A 22,672-nucleotide genomic window follows, 5' to 3' on the forward strand; every position below is an offset into this window, starting at 1 on the left:
CTGGATCGTGCTATCTCTGCCTTGGGGGGGGGGGGGTGGTGCCTGATCTTACTGTCTATGCTGATGTTGCTGAGTTTGTGGGACCAAGGAACAGATTAATCCAGTTTCTATTATTTTCAATGGGAAAAATTGTCTTGGAACTCAAATGTTTTGGAACTCGAACGGGGTTCTGGAACGGATTAAGTTCAGATTCCGAGGTACCACTGTATTTTCAAAAAAGGGTGAGCTGTACATTGTGTGTTACTTTTGGTTCCATTGCTTGTTTTGTATTTTTACTTTGTTTACCCTTGAAAAGAGGAGACTGAGAGGGGACATGATCGAAGCGTTCAAGATAATGAAGGGAATAGACTTCGTAGATAAAGACAGGTTGTTCACCCTCTCCAAGGTAGATAGAATGAGAGGGCACTCTCTAAAGTTAAAAGAGGATAGATTCCGTACAAATGTAAGGAAGTTCTTCTTCACCCAGAGAGTTGTGGAAAACTGGAACGCTCTTCTGGTGGCTATTATAGGGGGAAACATCCTCCAGGGATTGAAGACAAAGTTAACCTGCTGAACGAGAACGTACACAGGTAAGGCTAGTCTCAGTTAGGGCACCGGTCTTTGACCTAAGGGCTGCCACATGAGCAGACTGCTGGGCATGATAGACCACTGGTCTGACCCAGCAGCAGCAATTCTTATGTTCTTAATAAAACAGTTTTTGATTAAATAAAACCCTAACAATTATGCAGCTTTACAATGCCAGCAGTGGCATAGTAAGGGAGAGGCGGGGGGGAGGGGCGGTCCACCCCAGGCGCCCTCATGGTGAGGACACCAGCACCCGCTTCCTCTCCACCCCCTCCTTCCATGCACCCCCTACTGCATACGCCCACTGCTTCCCTTCCCCCATACCTTTTTAACGTTTGCGGCATGAACAACAACCTCAACCTGCTGCTCGTGCCAGCATCGGCTCTTCTGACATCACTTCCTGGGCCCGCGCCTAGGAAATGACATCAGAGAAAGAACCTCTGCTGGTGTGAGCAGCAGGTTGGGGTTGCTGCTTGCACTGCAAATGTTATAGAGGTCGGGGGAAGGGAACGGGGTGTGCGTATGCGGCAGGAGGGAGTGGGGAAGGAGCAGATGGGGGTGGCGGGGCAGAGAAGAGGTGCGCCACTACCCCGGGTGCCTCTCACCCTTGCTTAAGTTTAAAGCACTCCAAGGAGGGTTTGGGGGAGGGAACCCCCCAGTCTATTTAGAACTGTTGCCGCTGCCATTGTGGGGTTTGGGGGAAAGTGTAATTTTTCCCAGTGTTTTAGTGAAAAATTAGTTTCGTCTGTAATGGAGGGGTCCCCCCACCTCCAACAGCAGCAGCAACTGTTCTAAGTAAAGTCCCCTTCACACCCCCCCCCCATCGGAACACTTTAAACTTACCTTATAATCTGGCACGTTGACGTTCTGCGCGCATTTGTCTTAGCGGGTTTGTCGGCACACGATTGTCCGGCGTGCTTTAGGATAGTACTTCTGAGACCAAATTTACCTGTGTTACAGAACATTTTAAAGGGCTTTTCTTCTTCCTCCTTTCCCAGGTGGTTATTTACTGTCCATTTACTGGCATTGAGCAAACCTTTCCTTGTTCTAAATGGCTGGATGAGGATGAAGGCGATGGGCTGATAGAACGAGAACTCTATGAAATGGTTTCCCTTCGGCAAAAGAGACAGAAAAGTATGTGCAAGCATTCCAACTAGATTCCAGCCAGCACAGTCTCTAGGCAAAGCTTTATACTAACTCAGCTTAGGTTCTGTGGAAATCAAAACTCATTATTCCTCTTGTTCCCCTTAGTCCTCCTCATCAAGATTCATATAGAAAGCCTTTTCAGACAAAAATTTAATCTTTTTAGATTGTTGCAGTTTGTTCGAGTCTCGATTAATCTGGGTAAGTAGAACCATTTCAGCCATCATGCTGTGGCTTCCTTCAGGGTGTGCTGAGAGATTTAGAGATTTATGGGTAAAATTTGAACAACTTTAGACCCATGGTTTACATTTTACTAATGTTTAAAGTTTAGAGCGACTATGATTCAAATGGTCATACAGATGGACATTTGCCTTTGCTTTACCAAAAGCAGGCCATCAGAGACCCTGGAACCTTTAGACCCTCTCATAAAGGCAGCTGATGTTCAAAGCGATTTTAGGGGGGGGCGGGGTGATATATAAATGGTTTAATTCAAGAAAGAGGACTACGCTTTTCCATTGCAGAGATCACTGCATGCCACATTGATTCAAGTGGGCAGTGACAATAAGAAAATCCCAAGGTGATAAGCAAGGTTGTGCAACTGTAACCACCATGCATTCAGTTATACCAGTGTCTCTCAAACTTTCTCTAGCCGGGCACACTAAAGATAGTGGCCATGGCTTGAGGCACCCAGAAGTGTGCGGACGTCACTGTGATGACATCATGCATATGCATGGCATCATCACATTGACGTCCGTGCATGTTTAGAGGCCCTCTTGATGGGCTCTGAGATGCCAGTAGGGGGTGCCAGCAGGGAAGAGGGCTGGATAGAAGGAGAGGCACTGGCACCAGCTGATTGCCTACAGCAGTGTTTCTCAACTACTTCAAGCTAAGTACCCCCTAAGTCTAACAAATATCAACTGAGTACCCCAACCACAGACCTCCCTAGGCCCACCCAAGCTCTGTCCCAGATCCCATCCCCTTTACTAATTGTAATGCATTTTTTTTCATTCATTTTTCATAAACACACAATATACACAGCAGATATAAATTCTCAAAACTGACACATTTCAATCACTCTATTTATTTATTTATTTTAAATAAATTCTTTATTCATTTTCAGACTTACAATAAGTGTGACAATATGTTCAAACAAATTAACAATAAATAAATCACTTAATAATCATCAATGATACAAATAATATGCCCTTATCACTCTATTGAAAATAAAATCATTTTACCTACCAGCGATCCTCTGCAGGCTGCTGTAATTAGCTTTAAAGGTGAGACCAGGAGGCCAGGAGGGAAGCCGGAGGATGCTAGAGAGAAGGGGGAAACATGCAGGCCTTCGGCGAATCGGGCAGCGTTGGCGCTGTACCGCAGTCAGCTGGCAGGTACCTCGCTTCCTCCTCAGTGTGCCGTGGCACACCTGGAATCTCAGGAGCCACACTAGTGGGCCCCGGCACACAATTTGAGATACACTGAGTTATACAATCACTTATTCATGCGGATTCTTTTCTAGCTTTCAATATTCTGGTTCATAGACAATTGCGTGCAAGACAATCGCGCATGGACAAAATCGCGCAGACAACCGTGCGCGAGACAACTGAGCGCAAGACAAATGAGCAGAAGACAATTGAGCGTTAAGACAAGTGAACGCAAAGACAACAGAGCGCGAGACATTTGAGCGCAAGACAATTGAGCGCAAATTATTTTCCGAAATGTGCACGAGCGGGACAACTGAGTGCAAGACAACTCAGTGCAAGACAACTCAGTGCAGGACAACTCAGCGCAAGACAACTCAGCGCCAGCAACTGAGCGCAAGACAACTCAGTGCAGGACAACTCAGCGCAAGACAACTCAGCGCAAGACAACTCGGCGCAAGACAACTCGGCACAAGACAACTCAGCGCCAGCAACTGAGTGCAAGACAACTCAGCGCCAGCAACTGAGCGCAAGACAACTCAGCGCAGGACAACTCAGCGCAAGACAACTCAGCGCAAGACAACTCAGCACCAGCAACTGAGCGCAAGACAACTCAGCGCCAGCAACTGAGCGCAAGACAACTGAGCGCAAGACAACTCAGCGCATGACAACTCAGCGCCAGCAACTGAGCGCAAGACAACTCAGTGCAGGATAACTCAGCGCAAGACAACTCAGCGCCAGCAAGTGAGCGCAAGACAACTGAGCGCCAGCAACTGAGCGCAAGACAACTCAGCGCAGGACAACTCAGCGCAGGACAACTCAGCGCAAGACAACTCAGCGCCAGCAACTCAGCGCAAGACAACTCCACGAGTTGTCGCTGCGCTCAATTGTCTTGCGCTCAAATGTCTTACGCTCGGTTGTCTTTGCGCTTACTTGTCTTGCGCTCAATTGCCTTTGCGCTGAGTTGTCTGCGTGATTTTGTCCGCGCGCGATTGTCTTGCGCGCTTTTGACCTGTCACCCAATATTCTTTACGTTCATTAAAAGTCACTGCAAACTGCAAAAGAATGCCATTTTCATCAAGACCGGTTGGGCTACAAGAACTCAACATTCAGGGCTAAGGAATATCATGTTAGCTATAGCATCTCAGGGTATAGTCAACGTATATACAGTAAGCAGGGGTATTTCTCTGCAGGGAAGTAGAGATAATATTACCTTTTTCTGGATCACTTTAAAACCCCACCTTCAGTGCTGAGTGCTTTGCAAGAACATAAGAGAGGATGTATGTAGTTCAGAGAAAGGATATTAAGATTATACAAGATGTGTATCACAAAATTTACAAAGAAAGCTTAGGACATGTAAGTATTTGCCTAGGCCCTAGAGGAAAAAAAGGAAATGGGAAATATGATAGAGAGGCCAATGTATTCGTTTGGACACATAAAAATGTATATGCACAAACACATTTGTTTGCACACATATAACTATGAATTAATGCATCTATGGTCCATTTGCACATGCATGAAAATTTCAGCATATTCTATAAAGAGGTGTGCATACATTTGGAAAAATTTGAAGGGACCATTGAGATTACTTTCGGACATGCAAAGATTTAAGACAACTTTATTTATGGAAGCATTTCACTGAAAAATAGTAACTTGTTATGAGAACATTGGAACTACTAGGTTTTGCTTGTATTTTTGTTATTTGATGTTTATGACTGTATTTTGTAAGCCGCTTAGGCCAAAGTGGGTAAGAAAAATTGTAAATAAATAAATAAATTTTAGCACGTACTAAACCTGCACTACGCAGCTAGAACTAACGACAGCTCAATGCTGGCGCTAGGGTCTAGCGTGTGTGGCAATTCAGCACACGCTAAGTGCGTGCTAAAACCGGTATTGCAGCTTAGTAAAAGGAACCCTAAATCGATGAATGTCTCTCACATATGAAAATCTCTAAACATTCCATAGCAGAGGAACAAGAGGAGCAAAGATACCATGTCAAATCTTTAAACCAATACATAAACACTTAAACTGAATTCTAAAATAAACCGGGAGCCAATGGAGAGAGAAAAGCAAAGGAGTCACATGCTCAAATTTGCTCTTTCCATAGATAACATAACATAACTTTATACCGTCTCAATCAAAACAATTCTAGGCGGTTTACACGAAAGAGAAAAACTGGACAATCGGTGAAATATAAAATATTAACGGTAAAAATACAGCATATTTACTAAAAAGACAATAAGAATATTTATGCTAACACAGAAAAATTATTATGTTAAGAATAAAACCTCGAATTAGGAGATAAATTTATCAAACAGTACTGTCTTAATTTCTTTTCAGAAGGCGCCATAAGATAGCATGGCTCCGCTAATGTAGTTACCCAACCAGGACTGTTGTTTGCTTGCTTGAAATGCGAGCATCCTGTCTAAGAAAGACCTAAATTTACAGCCTAAAATTTTTGGGTATGCAAATAAGTTGCAGTTCCTGGTTAACCTCATAGGGTTATGTAGCACGAAATGGGATAAAAGGAAGATCAACTTCGTGGCGGTATTCTGAATCAATTGAAGACAGTTCTTAGTGATGCCAAGATAAATGGACAACCAAATCGCCAATCTACTGATGGCATCCCTCGACTACAAGACTTTTAGAAAAGAAATAAAGACCATACTCTTCAAGAAAACTCTGAAAAAAGAAATAATACCGCAAGTCTCAAACTCCACCTCTCACTAAAGCCAACTACCCCAAACAAATAACCTTACCCATTTCTTACTCTTTTTGAAAATGACCAATTTTTTTCTTTTTTTTTTTGTAAGTAATACATCTTGGATAATTCTTTTGTAATCCGCCTTGAACTGCAAGGTAATGGCGGAATAGAAATCCCTAATGTAATGTAATGTAATAATCTAACCGGGATAATATAATAGATTGAACCAAAACAGAAAAATGATGTTGATGGAAAAGAGATCTGACCTTCCTCAACATTCGTAAGCTGAAAAAACGTTTCTTAACCAGAGAGTTTATTTGATCCTTAAAAGTAAGAGAAGAATCAAAAAGTATTCCCAAAATCTTAGAGGAAAACTAAGTTTGTAGGGAGGCTCCAAAATCCAAAAGTACAGTGGAAGGAAGATGATCCAATTTTGGGCCTAACCACCGAAGTTTAGTTTTAGCTGCATTTAGCTTCATCTGGACAGACATAGCCCAAGTTTGAAGTTTAGAGTAGAGAATGACACGGTGGCGGTTTACCCGCGGCCACCGCATTTTAGCCGCGGGTCACCGCCGAAAACGGGGAAGAAAACTAGCAGTCGCTGCGGCGACGGGGACAAGGCCATTCACCGCCCGCGGGGCGGTGAATGGGTCTTGTCCCCGCAGTGAGGCATGAAGGATCGCGCGGTCCCCACAGCTCACACCCGCCTGCCCAATCGATTCTAGTGTTTAGCCAGCTCTCTCCCTTCTCCTCACCTTAGTTTGTAGATTTTCTTTTTCGGAGACCCGCACGCTATCAGAGAGCCGCGCACCCGCTGCTGCTCAGTTTCGATCTTCTGCTCTGACGCAACCGGAAACAGGAAGTTGCAGCAGAGCAGAAGATTGAACACTGAGCAGCCGCGCGTGTGCGGCTCTTTGGGAAAGCGTGCAGGTCGCTGAAAAAGAAAGCCTGCAAATTAAGGTGAGGAGAAGGGAGAGAGCTGGCTAAACACTAGGATCGATTGGGCAGGCGGGTGGGGGCTGCGAGGACCGTGCGATCACTAGTGTTCCCGGCTCAGACTGTAAGGAGGGAGTGAAAGGGAAAAGGATTCTGGGCCAAGGTGATGAAAACGGAAAGAAAAACCCACAGCAGGAAAGAAAGGGAAGGACAGGCAGGTGAGCCAGATGCTAGAAGCAGGGGGTGGAAGAAAGAGGGAAAAAAGCTAGATGGGGTTGAAAAGAAGAGACACACTGGTATGGAAGAGGAAGATAGGGGAAATCTGGACACAGGAAGGTAACAGAAAGAGGGGAAATTATGTGCATTGGGGCATAGGGACAGAGACAAAAAGGGGACATGCCATGTGGATGGAATATGGACACAGGGGGGGGCAATGGCAGATACATAGGGGAGATATTAGAAAAGTATATAAAATCGTACCCGTTTGAGGCTTTTATGTATGCAGCAGTGACGGTGACGGGGCGGTGAATGGGATGGCAGTGGCGGTGACGGGGCGGTGAAGAGGATGGTGGGACGGGGCGGTGACGGGGATGGTGAGACGGGGACGGGGCGGTGACGGGGATGGTGAGACGGGGACGGGGCGGTGACGGGGACCAATTTTTTCACCGTGTCATTCTCTAGTTTAGAGATACAGTGATTTATTTTAAAAGTTAAACTGGTAATATTTGGGTCAATCTCAATCAGTCGCTGGGTATTCCAAACAGTCGGTGCGGTAACTGCAAAATTTGTTGTACGGGTTATGCTCAGAATGTGCATTGATGGAATAGAGAGTAAATTTTGTGACTGGGATCTGAGGATCCTGGTTGGGGTATATGGAAAGAAGTAACCAGAATATTTCTTTACCATAATATTTATGTGTTTTTTCTTTTCTGTTTATACTAAAATAAACATGTCTGCATATTTCATTATAGAAAGCCCATGGTCTCTCTGGATCTTTACGAGTGACATTAAAAGTGCAGGGACAGATGCCAACATCCTCTTGCAGGTATATGGCACTAAGGGGAAATCAGATGAAATGAAGCTGGACAATAACTCTGACAACTTTGAAGCTGGACAAATTGACAAATTTATGGTAAGGCTATCTCAGTACATCCCTCCTTATAGCTTATGTATCCTTTTTAAAATAGAATAAATAGATTTTAGACCTTTAAAAATACTAATAATGTAATGACTGATAATTTTGAAGTTTAAATGAAGCCAATTTCTCAGAGGACAAGCCACATATGTCAATCACACAAGTGGATGATGTCATTTGATGGCCGTGACTACGGAGAATGTCTTGGAAAATTATGGAAAAATCTAAAGGGCTCTCCAAGACTGCACATGAGTCTACCAGGGTCCCTACACTTCTTTTGGTCCACTGATGACAATGGATGTGTTTTCTTCATATTGCTTGATTTTTGTTTTATGGGGGAGGTTTTTTATTTTTATTTATAGTTGAAAGAATCTCTCCAATAAGCTTCCTATCCTTTTTCATATTCTGTTAGCCTCCTCAGAAGACTTTCTTCATTTTAGTGTGTTCCTTTTCTTTTCCACTGAAGGTGCTGTGAAACAAATACATTTTTCTCACTTGAGATCATCTTTCCTTGATCACAGCCAACCTCTTTTGTTCCAAATATTATGTCTATATATTTTGCCACATTTGTTTCTAATTCAGTATTTTTATTGATTTTAAATTAAAGTACAGAAACAGCAACGGCTCAAAATTCAAAAAAAACTCCCACTCTCTTCCCAGGTCACATAAAGGGCCGTTTTTGATAGGACATCTAAGTCTGAATTTGGACGTTTCCTGCAAGACATCCAAAGTAGAGAATGACACGGTGACAAAATTAATCACCGTTCCCGTCCCCGCGGATAACCGCAAGAAATAATCCCTTGTCATTTTCTAGTGTCTATTTCAACCTCGGTCCTTCTACACCAGCATTCTTCAAAGCAAAGCTTGCGGGTCAGTGGTTGTGGCCATTCATACTCTGATTCTTATGTGAGCCAAGGATAATGAAGCCATTGTGACATCACTGATGTGATTGGCTCTTAGGCACTGGTGGAATGAGGCATTATGACATCACAATATCTGCTCTGGATACCAGAGACTGTCATTCTGTAGTGTCTGTTTCAACCTCGGTCCTTCTACACCAGCGTTCTTCAAAGCAAAGCTTGCGGGTCATTGGTTGTGGCCATTCATACTCTGATTCTTCCCTCTCTCCTTAAAGAATGACATGAAGATGGTTTCCCGCGGTTATCCGCGGGGACGGGAACGGTGATGAATTTTGTCACCGTGTCATTCTCTAATCCAAAGTCGATGGTAGAGAAATGCCCATTTTTGAATGGGACGTACACATAATTTTTAAAATTACCAACTTTGACATCTTGGCCACCAAAACGTCTAGACTGCCAGGACGTCTAACTTTAATTGCCCTTTTCAACCACATAACATAACATGGATGCCGGTTAGAGAATCATGGTGTTAGGTGGGCTTAGGCATCTATCTGATTCTATATAGGACGCCCGTATGCAATTCTCAAAAGCTTAGGCGGCTTCTGAGACCGGGCATCCTATACAGAATCTGGCCCTATAGGTTAGATCTGGTTTTTAAATGAATAAGGGCCAAAAAGGTACCCAAACTGACCAGATGACCACTGGAGAGATGAAAAGATAGCCCCCAAATATTCCCCCAGTGGTCACTGAACCCCCTCCCACCCCCCAAATATCTTCATGAAATAGTACATGTCTGTCTCTTTGATAGCTGTAGATACTATGACCAATCCTAGTAGAACTGCAAGCTGGTCCGTGGAGTAGACTGGTAGGCAGTGCAGTGGATTGCAGAGAAGGGTTACCCAGGCCCATATTCTATCCTAACTAGTACACTTGTGGTGGAAAGTGTGAGCTCACCAATACCCATCAAAAACTCACTTTATTGCCATATAGGTGACACCTGCAAGCGAGCTATTGGGGTGGTAGACAGATGGGTAGTTTTAGGGTAGTTTTGGAGTGCTCACCATATAACATATAGGAATTATGGCACCCTTAATGTGAAGTTCACAGCAGTGCCCTCTAGGGTACCCCACTGCTCTACAGGCATATCTGTATGGCCCTTCCATTAAAAATGTTCTGTCAACCTAGCTCTTAACCTATCAATCTCCACCCACATGAACAAATCTACCAACTCTATTCATCGGTCCATGGTGTTCGTTCTTAAACACTTTGACAGTTTGACGAAGAACAAATGGAATGACTCTTCCCGTGTCTCGATATGGCACAATAGCAACATTACCATACAAGATGCTACCCTAGATTGGACACAATGGCAAAACTGTGGAATATGGAAGTTGAAAGATTTGATCATGCACCAAAAATGGATGACCTTTGAGGAACTGCAAAAATCATATGGCCTTCCAGCCAACCAGTACTTCTGATGGCACCAATTACAACACAGCTTACATGTGAATTATCCAGATCCAACCATACTGAAGCCAACCCCTGATCTTCTCTCACACTCCAAACTACTTAACTTTCAAAAAAGTGCAGCCTCCAAATGGTACTCAATACTAAAACAAACTTCTACTTCTATATCACAACTTATGTGCGCTTGGCATTCTGACTTAGAAATGGAGGTGGATGACGATATTTGGAAAGATGCTTGGACCGGGATGTTTAAATCCATACGATCAGCAGCGGTTTCGCAGTTGATTTATTTTCTCCTACATAGAACCCATTGGATCCCAAAGAAACTTGCTAAACTCTTGAAGGATTCATCTAACGTATGCTGGTCTTGCAGTAACACTGAAGGCTTGCTATCTCATATGGTATACTTTTGTTGCCATTTAGCCATATATTGGGGCAAGGTCTGGGACACTATCTTCTCCATCTTGAATATTCACGACACCATACATCTTAAGATGATTATACTGGGTCACCATGGTCTTTCATACACTCTGTCAGAACACAATGCTCGTCTACTTAATATTTTACTATTTCTGGCTATTAAGAACATTTTACACTGCTGGAAAGACTTATCAAAAGTAGAATGCATGCTATGGTGGAATACAGTCTGTATCGCCACCAAATTTGAAAGTGTCATAGCTGAGAAACACAATTCTACCAGTACTTTTCTCAAGGTGTGGGGACCTATACAGTCCTACTGTAACATAGACCAATGACATTTTTCCCTTGCACTCATGTTGTCTGTATATAGCCTAATGTCTTTGTTATATTCTTCATGTCTGAACAGACTGGTAGACGTCGTGTGGCACTCACTGGGAACTCTCTCTTTCTCTGTACCTATATATACAATTTGAAGTCAACGATAAGCGCTGGATTTGTGTTCTGAATTTGACATGATTTGACTAGTTGTACTATGTTTAGTTTATTATTATCTAAACGATTTATGAATATGATTGTACAACCTGTCTATATATATTAAAAAAAAAATGCTAGCTCCTCCTATGTGTAAATGGCTTGTTTTGGATGTTTTTAATTTGGACTTTGCTTTTTAATGGCAAAAAAAAAATTAGACGTCTAGCTGGGCCATTAAAAAAGAAAGAAAAAAAGATAGATGTCTTGCAGGTTTGAAAATGGGCATTTACTCCATCCGATTTTAAGTCGGACTTAGACATCCTGTTGAAAATGTCCTTCTTTTTAACAAGCAATTACTGGTGCTAATTAAAATAAATTACAAGTTATGCACAAAAATTTAGCTGCAGGATCTGCGCCTAAATTTTACACGCAGTCAAAAAAAGGGGGTTCAGAAATGTCCAGATTGGGGGGGTTACTTTAAGTTATGCATGCCTAAATTTAGTGGATAAACCAACACTCACTGGGGAAGTAAATTACTAAATAATCACCAAGGAAAAGTTGATATTAGGTAACAAAATAAACAGTCCCTGATTGTCAAAGAGATTGTATCATCTTCATAAGTGCTCAGAAAAAAAAGTGTTTTAAAGAGACCAGACTTTAGGCACCAGCCCTAGCTGTCTATTTCTCTTCTAGCCCTAGGGTAGCACTGATAGAACCTGCATTTTTGTTTAAAATACTGTGTTTTACGTGGTATAGAGCCTATATTTCTGTCTTACTAGTATTCAGCCATTGTTTTCTGCTGATTAGGTGGAGAAGGGAGGGGCTCTGTTTTACTTCTAAGGTTAATTGCATTATCTTTGGGACATTACTGTGAACAAGGCTGCCCTGGAACTTCAATAAAATAAGTTGCTCTGCATTTCATATTCTGCTCTTTTCACTGGTTTTCAGCATTATATCTGCTTAATTTCTCTTCTCATCCCTGTTTCTTACTACAAAAAAAAAAAAGCACAAAAAAAATAAACCCTTCTCTTTCCTCTGTTAAATCTTATTTCCTCTTTCCCTTTCCCTTCATAGGAATAAGAGTAAGACTTATAGTCCCACCAACCCCAGGGACCACTATTCATATATAGAGACCCATATAATCAGGACTACTCAAATCAAGTCACTTCACAACCAATCAAGATGACCTTTATTCTATGCAATCACTGTGGCGCTTTAATTCCAAGATATACTATTTGGGGGCTTAAGGCTTGCCCCATCTGCCTTCAACTTGCCAGTATTAAGGAGGAGCTCTGCAAACTTAAACAGGAATTGAATACAATTAAAGCAGCTTCTATCACTCCACAAAATCATACCAACTTATGACCTCTACCTCAAAGAATAAAACAGCCCAGGAATAAATGGGTCACAATAGGCTCAGGAAGACTGCGACATGTAACACAGAAACATATACCTTCATTAATATTACCTCTACAGAATTCCTTCGCTCCACTAGTGCACTGCGATACTCAAGAAAACAGAAGGGAGGTGGGACTGGAACCAATGAAGGTAACTCAAGAGAACAAGCGCACCCTAAGTACAAATAAAAAAACCAAAAACAGAAAACTATTACTGTTGGGGGATTCCATCATCAGAGGCATTAACCTTGGAACACAGGGCGAGGAAACCAAAATAGTGAAATGTCTTCCAGGATCCTCAGCTACCAGGAGTTCCAGGCAAATACTGACTATAATTAAGGAAGAAACTAAGGATTTTAACACTGATGTTGTTATCCATCTGGGAACAAATGACCTGGCCAACAACTCCACACTTGCAGCACAGAAAGCTTTTCGGGAGCTTGGTAAGGGCGTGAAACCTTTTGTAAAGACTTTAGCTTTTTCTGAAATACTGCCTGCATATGGAAAGGGAGAGCAAAGAATGAAAAACACAGAGGACTTTAATAGATGGCTCAGAGCCTGGAGTCATCAAGAAGGCTTCAGGTACATAGGAGGATGGGGAAATACATGGAAGGACAAGAAGCTATAATGCACTGATGGGCTACATATTACTACAGCAGGAAAAAGAAACCTTGCAGAGAAATTTAGACAATATTTTTCTAGGCATTTAAACTAGAAGGTGGGGGTGGTGTATGTACGAAGGACAATTATAGAGACCACCCCCGGCAAAAGAAAAGATGTGATAGTAGTAAAGGCTGCAACATAAGCAATATCAGCAACTCATTTCTTAGTATTGCAACGGAAAGTGAAACGACACAAAAATCCATACGAAAAAGGAGATTATCGCTGAAAAATAGCTGGAAAGCGATGACCACAAATGCTCGCAGTCTAAGCAACAAAGTTCATGATCTGCAAGCCCTGATGTTAGAGGCAGATCTAGATATTGTTGCTATCACAGAGACATGGGTCAGTGAATCACATGGATGGGATGCAAACATACCGGGATATAATCTTTTTAGGAAGGACAGAGATGGTCATAAAGGTGGAGGAGTAGCTCTCTATATAAAGATCAATATCCAAGCGACCAAAATGCAAGGGACCTGGGGAGAGGAAGAAGCAATATGGATTGCTCTGAAAAGAGAAGATGGAACTTCTATCTACATGGGTGTAGTCTACAGACCTCCGACTCAATCGCAGCAAATTGATAAGGATCTGATTGTTTCCAAAAGTTTGAAAGAAAAGAGGAGGTTCTGCTGTTGGGAGATTTCAACCTGCCGGATGCGGACTGGAATGTTCCGTCTGCGGAATCGGAAAGAAGTAGGAAGATTGTGGATGCCTTTCAAGAGGCTCTGCTCAGACAAATGGTGATGGAACCCACAAGGGAAAAAGCGATATTGGATCTGGTCCTCACAAATGGAGAGAGTATCTCTAATGTTCGAGTGGGTGCTCATCTGGGAAGTAGTGATCATGAAACGGTTTGGTTTGATATAACGGCTAAAGTGGAGAGCGGCCGCACGATACTTAAAGTCCTAGATTTCAAACGTACGGACTTTAATGCAATGGGAAAGTACCTGAAGAAAGAGCTGTTAGGATGGGAGGACATAAGAGAAGTGGAAAGACAGTGGTCTAAGTGGAAAGGAGCGATAAAAATGGCTACGGACCTTTATGTGAAGAAAATCAATAAAAACAAGAGAAAAAGGAAGCCGATATGGTTCTCCAACCTAGTGGCTGAGAAAATAAAGGCGAAAGAGTTGGCGTTCATGAAATATAAAAAAACCCCAAGAAGAGGAGAGCAGAAAGGACTACAGGGTGAAACTGAAAGAAGCCAAGAGAGAGATACGTTTGGCGAAGGCACAGGCGGAAGAACAAATGGCTAAAAATGTAAAAAAGGGAGATAAAATTTTTTTCAGATATATTAGTGAAAGGAGGAAGATAAAAAATGGAATTGCTAGGCTAAAAGATGCTGGGAATAAATATGTGGAGAGTAATGAGGAGAAAGCAAATGTGCTAAACAAATACTTCTGTTCTGTGTTTACAGAAGAAAATCCTGGAGAAGGACTGAGATTTTCTGGCAAAGTTACACGAGAAAATGGAGTAGATTCTGCGCCGTTCACGGAGGAGGGTGTTTATATGCAACTTGAAAAACTGAAGGTGGACAAAGCGATGGGACCAGACGGGATCCATCCCAGGATACTAAGGGAGCTCAGAGAGGTTCTGGCGAGTCCTATTAAAGACTTGTTCAACAAATCTCTGGAGACGGGAATGATTCCTAGGGATTGGAGGAGAGCGGATGTGGTCCCTATTCATAAAAGTGGTCACAGGGATGAAGCAGGAAACTACAGGCCGGTGAGCCTCACTTCAGTTGTTGGAAAAATAATGGAAGTGTTGCTGAAAGAAAGGATAGTGTACTTCCTTGAATCTAATGGGTTACAGGATCCGAGGCAACATGGCTTTACAAAATGTAAATCGTGCCAAACGAACCTGATTGAATTTTTTGATTGGGTGACCAGAGAGCTGGATCGAGGACATATGCTAGATGTAATTTACTTGGATTTCAGCAAAGCCTTTGATACAGTTCCTCATAGGAGGCTGTTGAACAAACTTGAAGGGCTGAAGTTAGGACCCAAAGTGGTGAACTGGGTCAGAAACTGGCTGTCGGACAGACGCCAGAGGGTGGTGGTTAATGGAAGTCGCTTGAAGGAAGGAAAGGTGACTAGTGGAGTCCCTCAGGGTTCGGTGCTGGGGCCAATCCTGTTCAATATGTTTGTGAGTGACATTGCTGAAGGGTTAGAAAGAAAAGTGTGCCTTTTTGCAGATGATACCAAGATTTGTAACAGAGTAGACACCGAAGAGGGAGTGGAAAATATGAAAAAGGATCTGCAAAAGTTAGAGGAATGGTCTAATGCCTGGCAACTAAAATTCAATGCAAAGAAATGCAGAGTAATGCATTTGGGGATTAATAATAGGAAGGAACCGTATATGCTGGGAGGAGAGAAGCTGATATGCACGGATGGGAGAGGGACCTTGGGGGTATAGTGTCCGAAGATCTAAAGGCGAAAAAACAGTGTGACAAGGCAGTGGCTGCTGCCAGAAGGATGCTGGGCTGTATAAAGAGAGGCGTAGTCAGTAGAAGGAAGAATGTGTTGATGCCCCTGTACAGGTCATTGGTGAGGCCCCACTTGGAGTATTGTGTTCAGTTTTGGAGACCGTATCTGGCGAAAGACGTAAGAAGACTTGAGGCGGTCCAGAGGAGGGCGACGAAAATGATAGGAGGCTTGCACCAGAAGACGTATGAGGAGAGACTGGAAGCCCTGAATATGTATACCCTAGAGGAAAGGAGAGACAGGGGAGATATGATTCAGACGTTCAAATACATAAAGGGTATTAACGTAGAACAAAATCTTTTCCAGAGAAAGGAAAATGGTAAAACCAGAGGACATAATTTGAGGTTGAGGGGTGGTAGATAGAGAATGACACGGTGGCGGTTTACCCGCGGCCACCGCATTTCAGCCGCGGGTCACCGCCGAAAACGGGGAAGAAAACTAGCAGTCGCTGCGGCGACGGGGACAAGGCCATTCACCGCCCGCGGGGCGGTGAATGGGTCTTGTCCCCGCAGTGAGGCATGAAGGATCGCGCGGTCCCCGCAGCTCACACCCGCCTGCCCAATCGATTCTAGTGTTTAGCCAGTGTTTAGCCCTTCTCCTCACCTTAGTTTGTAGATTTTCTTTTTCGGCGACCCGCACGCTATCAGAGAGCCGCGCACCCGCTGCTGCTCAGTTTCGATCTTCTGCTCTGACGCAACCGGAAACAGGAAGTTGCAGCAGAGCAGAAGATTGAACACTGAGCAGCCGCGCGTGTGCGGCTCTTTGGGAAAGCGTGCAGGTCGCTGAAAAAGAAAACCTATAAACTAAGGTGAGGAGAAGGGAGAGAGCTGGCTAAACACTAGGATTGATTGGGCAGGCGGGTGGGGGCTGCGAGGACCGTGCGATCGCTAGTGTTCCCGGCTCAGACTGTAAGGAGGGAGTGAAAGGGAAAAGGATTCTGGGCCAAGGTGATGAAAACGGAAAGAAAAACCCACAGCAGGAAAGAAAGGGAAGGACAGGCAGGTGAGCCAGATGCTAGAAGCAGGGGGGGGGGGAAGAAAGAGGGAAAAAAAGCTAGATGGGGTTGAAAAGAAGAGACACACTGGTATGGAAGAGGAAGATAGGGGAAATCTGGACACAGGAAGGTAACAGAAAGAGGGGAAATTATGTGCATTGGGGCATAGGGACAGAGACAAAAAGGGGACATGCCATGTGGATGGAATATGGACACAGGGGGGGGCAATGGCAGATACATAGGGGAGATATTAGAAAAGTATATAAAATCGTACCCGTTTGAGGCTTTTATGTATGCAGCAGTGACGGTGACGGGGCGGTGAATGGGATGGCAGTGGCGGTGACGGGGCGGTGAAGAGGATGGTGAGACGGGGACGGGGCGGTGACGGGGATGGTGAGACGGGGACGGGGTGGTGACGGGGATGGTGAGACGGGGACGGGGCGGTGACGGGGACCAATTTTTTCACCGTGTCATTCTCTAGTGGTAGATTCAGGGGCAATGTTAGGAAATTCTACTTTACGGAGAGGGTAGTGGATGCCTGGAATGCGCTCCCGAGAGAGGTGGTGGAGAGTAAAACTGTGACTGAGTTCAAAGAAGCGTGGGATGAACACAGAAGATTTAGAATCAGAAAATAATATTAAAGATTGAACTAGGCCAGTTACTGGGCAGACTTGTACGGTCTGTGTCTGTGTATGGCCGTTTGGTGGAGGATGGGCAGGGGAGGGCTTCAATGGCTGGGAGGGTGTAGATGGGCTGGAGTAAGTCTTAACAGAGATTTCGGCAGCTGGAACCCAAGCACAGTACCGAGTAAAGCTTTGGATTCTTGCCCAGAAATAGCTAAGAAGAAAAAATTAAAAAAAAAAAAAAAAAAAATTTTAAATTGAATCAGGTTGGGCAGACTGGATGGACCATTCGGGTCTTTATCTGCCGTCATCTACTATGTTACTATGTTCTTTTTTCAATCACAGCACTTTTTGTAACTTCATATTATAGGTAAAACGTCAGCTGTTGACAAAGCATTTATCAAGATTTTTTTTAAAAAAAGAAACGTATCTTCTGCTGGAGCCGGGCAGCCGTACAGTAGAGAATGACATGGGGAAAAATTCTGTCCCCGTCACTGCCCCGTCCCCGGACCACCATCCTCTTCACCGCCCCATCCCCGCCGTCCCCTTCACCGCCCTGTCCCCGTCTCTGCCGACCCCTTCACCGCCCCGTCACTGTCCCCGCTGTCCCTTTCACCGCCCCGTCCCTGTCTTCAGCGTCTTCTCCTCTCCATCCTCCCACCCCCAACACCCTTCACGCAGTCCAGCAGCTCCCTCCTGCCGGCCAGCTGTGGATTTCCCTCCCTTTCCCTTACCTTCTATTGTTGAAACTGGCGATTTCTATAAGGCTATGCGCTGTATTACAGCCGGAACCTTGAAGTCGCGTCGGGTTGCCTGCTAGAAAAGTCTCCTCCGATACAACCGGAAACAGGAAGTTGTGTCGGAGGAGACTTTTCCAGTAGGCAACGCGATGCAACTTCAAGGCTCCGGCTGTAATACAGCACATAGCCTTATAGAAATCGCCAGTTTCAACAAGAGAAGGTAAGGGAAAAGGAGGGAGGGAGGGAGGGAGGGAGGGAGGGAGATGCATGGCTGGACAGCCGGTGGGAGAGAAGGGGTTGCTGGATCGAACTCTCTTCACCGCGTGTTCATGCTCGTTCACCGTGCGTGCTAACCATTCACCGCTCCACGGGGCGGTGAATGGCTTTGTGCCCAATCTCGCAGTGACCTTTTTTTTTGGTCACCGTTTTGGCGGGTTACCCGAGGCTAGCCGCGGGTAACAACCACCGTGTCATTCTCTACCGTACGGGTTTTGACGCGTTTCACAACAAGGCTGCTTCAGAAAACCCAACGTAGATTTTACATGCACTGGTTTCGCTGTTATCTTGTGCTCTTCAGTGCCCTTTCATTTTTGACAATCAGGGACTGTTTATTTTGTCACCTTAATGTAGTTACGGTTCATGGGCATAAGTGCTATTCTATAAACCATGCCTAACTTTGTGCAGCTTAAGGAATAGCACTTTTGTTGGCCCTGAATTTTGGGCGCAATCTATAGAATTTGGCCCATGGGGGGAATTCTTTAAATAGCGCTCAAAAGATCTTCCCGTCCGGGCTCGAAGTATTGTGCTTACTATGGCGAATTTGTAGTTCCCTATATTACTGCTCTGGCTTGAGCATTCTATACTAGAGAGTTGCGCGGGGACAGAAATCCCACCCGTCCCCACCCGTCCCCGCCAAAGTCCCACCCGTCCCCACCCGTCCCCGTGAGGACTCCCACCCGTCCCCACCCGTCCCCGCGAGGAATCCCTCCGTCCCCACCCGTCCCCGCGAGGAATCCCCTCCGTCCCCACCCGTCCCCGCGAGGAATCCCCTACGTCCCCGCCTGTCCCTATAAACTACAGAAATAGTTATTTCATTTAATTATGCTACTGAATTAAAGGCTCTGGTAGAAACCCATTTAAAAATAAGCAAAAAGACTTTATTAATTTGGAAATATTAATTGGGAAGAATACATACTTTGTAAACGGGTTTCTACCAGAGCCTCTAATGTTTATAAATTTTTATCAACACAACTAATATACTACTTTATCCTTAAGCAAAAAAAAAAAATAATAATAATTTTTTTCCTACCTTTATTGCCTGGTTTCTGCTTTCTTCATGTTCTCATTCAATTCCTTCCATCCACTGCCTCTCTTCTCTCTGTGTCTTCCATTTGCTCTGTTACTGTGCCTCTCCCTTTCTCCCCCCTCCCAAATTGGTCTGGCACCCATCTTTTTCCCTCCGCTCCCCCCATAGTCTGGCACCTCTGTCTTCTTCCCTGCCAGCGTCTTCTTCCCATTCCCTCTTCCCCATTTCCTTTCAGTGTCCTTCTCCCCCACCATCTTTCCCATGTCCTGTCAGGCAGCATCCTTCTCCCCTCTCTGCCTTCCCCATGTCCTTTCAGCAGCCTTCTCCCCCCTCTGTCTTCCCCATGTCCTTTCAGTGGCATTCTCCACCCCTTTGTCTTCCCCAGTGCTTTCAGGGTCCTTCCCCCCCCTTCCTCCCGTTTACCCCATGTCCTTTCAGCGTTCTTTTCCACCCCTTTGTCTTCCCCAGTACTTTCAGCGGCCTTCTCCCCCCTTAAGCGTCTTTTCTTCTCCACTCCACCTTTCCTCCCTCCCTGCCTCCACCTTTGTGGCGCTTTTGCACCCGACCGACAACAGAACAGGCCCGGTCGGACAAATCTCCCTGTCCTGTAGCCGCGAATCTAAATTACCTTCTTACAGCAGCTGGAGTAGTGAAGCTGCTGTAAGAGGTAATTTAGATTCGCGGCTACAGGGCAGGGAGATTTGTCGGCCGGGCCTGTTGTCGGTCGATCGGGGGACCTGACCGGCTGTGCACATTCTCCGGGGCGGACCGCCCCCTCCCCCCTCCCCCCTCTTTCGTACGCCATTGCCTTCTTCCTACCTGCCCTGCCGCACACAGCCGACCGGAAGTCTTCCTGATGTCAGCGCTGACGTCGGAGGAAGGGAGGGCTTTGCTTAAGCCCTCCCTCCGACGTCAGCACTGACATCGGGAAGATTTCCGTTCGGATGTGTGCTGCGACAGGGCAGGTAAGGAGAAGGAGACTACCCTCGCGGCTCGACCAACCCCGCTGCGATCCAACCCCGCAGGAACCCCGCGACCCTCGGAGGCGTCCCCACGGGATCCCCGCGACCCTAGGGGGCGTCCCCACGGGATCCCCGTGACCCAAAGGGGGAACCCGCGGGATCCCCGCAGGTCCCGCGGGATTCCCGTCATCCCCGTTCCCGTGCAGCTCTCTATTCTATACACCTCATTCCGGTTGAGGGCGGGGGGTGGATTGGGGAATGTTTGGGGGGTTTCTGGGAGGGGATACGTCTGTTCTCCAGGGTCTTTAAGAATACAGGGTCTTGGATTTTGAGTTTCTTGGATCATCTTGTGCTGAATCTCTTTTGTGGGGGTAGGGAGGGTTGGGGTTAGGTTTGGGTTTGGGATTTTGTCTCTCTGGAAGGTGGGGGAATGAAAAATGTTTTGTTTGATGAAGGAGTTGTTAGTCTTATTGTATTATTGTAATACTTGCATTGTATCTTTATTTTCCATGGCATTTCACTTGACCTGTATGTTCTTGCTCATTCTGTTCATCAATAAATATTGTTTGAAAAAAAAAAATAGTGTTTAAAATTAGGCACCAAGAAAAATCCACACGAAGTGTTATTCTGTAAAGAGTGCTCCAGGCCAAGTGGTTTTTATAAAATAGGGCAGAGTGCGGATTCCTGCGCTCAGCTTTGAGGTAGGAGGATTTATGCCCGTGAAACCTGGTATAAATCTTGGCAATCAAGTTGGCCATGTTACCCTGGTATTCTATAACACTGCACCTAAATATTTGGAATGCCCTTGACTCGCCTTTGCTCCTCCCATGTCCTTGCCTTTTTGTGGGTTGTGCTTGAAACACTTTGGGCGCGCAGTCTTATAAAATAGTGTGTATGCAGATGTACGCATAAATCCAAAAACAGTGCCAATTGCGTGCTTGCTTAATGCTAATAATTGGTGTTAGCATCCAGTTGACTAATTAGTTTGTGCATGCATCTGGGCTCCGCCCCCAAATTTGGACAAGCTACCATATACAGTATACTCGAATATAAGTTGATCTGAATATAAGTCGAGACCCTCATTTCCCCCCCCCAAAGGAGGAAAAATGGTTGACTCAAATATAAGTCAGGCAGCTTAATATTCAAGTGCCCTGCCCTGTCGGGCTCTGCACCCATCCCCCTCCCTGTCAGGCTCTGCACCCAGCCCCCTTCCTGACAGGTCTGCGCCCAGACTCCTCCCTCCCCCACAAAAGCCAGCCAGGAAGCCACTCAGTGCCTAGCAGCAGTGCCAAAGCGCGCTCATGCTCTGTGCCACTCAGCGGCTGAAGAAACCTGATCTCGCGGCAACCACCACCAACTGGGTTAGCAGCGGGGCAGGAGTGCGGAAAGCTTGCTCCTGCCTGCTGCACCTCTGGACCACCAGGGATCGGCAGAGGAGGTACGAGGACAGGGCAGAGAGGGGGGACAGGGTGCAGAGCCTGGCAGCGGGCTGCAATAATTCTGGAAGGGGGTGCGCTGGCCTGAATATAAACCGGGACCCCCCCCATTTATGGGCCAATTTTTTGGCCCCAAAATCCCAATTTATATTTGAGTATATACGGTATATGGAATTGGGGGAATGAGGCTAGTTTAAATTTGTCCTCTTTCAGCCCAGTTGTATTTTTTGTGTTTTGTAGATTGAACTTCCTGATCTGGGCACGCTGTATAAGTTGAGGATATGGCACGAGAAGCGAAATCCATTTGCAGGCTGGCATCTAGACAAGGTGAGGTAATGACAGGCAACTATGCCCTTGGAAAAACCCATACAAAAGTCAACATTATTTATCCTTTTACAGTCCTTTTTCATTATCCATGCATTCGCGATGCGCAAATTCGCTTATCCGCGGTTGCATCAATTGCGACCAATATTCCCCATTCACGCCACTGTGTTCTGTATTGCGGACCTGTGCTCACAAAACCCTCCCTCTCTTGATGCCTTGCAGGCCTCCCCCTGGGCCAGCCGTAAGCCAGCGGTTAGCCAGGACAGGAGTGATCTTCCTACGCTCCTGCCTCGTGCAGAGATGCTATCTAAAATTGCTGCCGTGAGTTCCTGCGGCAACCTTACATGTTCCCGCGGTCTTGTGAGGTTGCTGTGGGAACTCACGGCAGCCATTTTAGATAGTGTCTCTGCATAGGGAAGGCGAATAGGAAGATCGCTCCTGCCCCAGTTCACTGCTGGACCACCAGGGCTTTTAAAGGTAGGCTTTACAGGTCCAGGAGGTGGGAGGTTTCAGAGTCAGCTGGCACATGATGCAGGAGAGATTTCCCTGGGGGGGAGGCCTGCAACAGGTACGAGGGAGGCAGAACCTAACCCTTTTCTTCCAATAGAATCTGCAGTTCACTTTTT

At 45.4% G+C, this 22,672-nt stretch overlaps 1 protein-coding gene across 1 annotated transcript in view; it reads left to right on the forward strand.

The window, feature by feature from the left end:
- LOXHD1 (lipoxygenase homology domains 1) overlaps window positions 1–22,672 on the forward strand; it is a 485,723-nt gene that overhangs the window by 179,448 nt on the left and 283,603 nt on the right. The window contains exons 14-16 of the mRNA XM_033935008.1: window positions 1,563–1,698; window positions 7,740–7,900; window positions 21,963–22,049. Of these exons, the coding sequence (XP_033790899.1) occupies window positions 1,563–1,698; window positions 7,740–7,900; window positions 21,963–22,049 (384 nt within the window). The remainder of the gene's footprint in view (window positions 1–1,562; window positions 1,699–7,739; window positions 7,901–21,962; window positions 22,050–22,672) is intronic.

Source organism: Geotrypetes seraphini, chromosome 1 (assembly GCF_902459505.1).
Source record: "Geotrypetes seraphini chromosome 1, aGeoSer1.1, whole genome shotgun sequence".
NCBI lineage: Eukaryota > Metazoa > Chordata > Amphibia > Gymnophiona > Dermophiidae > Geotrypetes > Geotrypetes seraphini.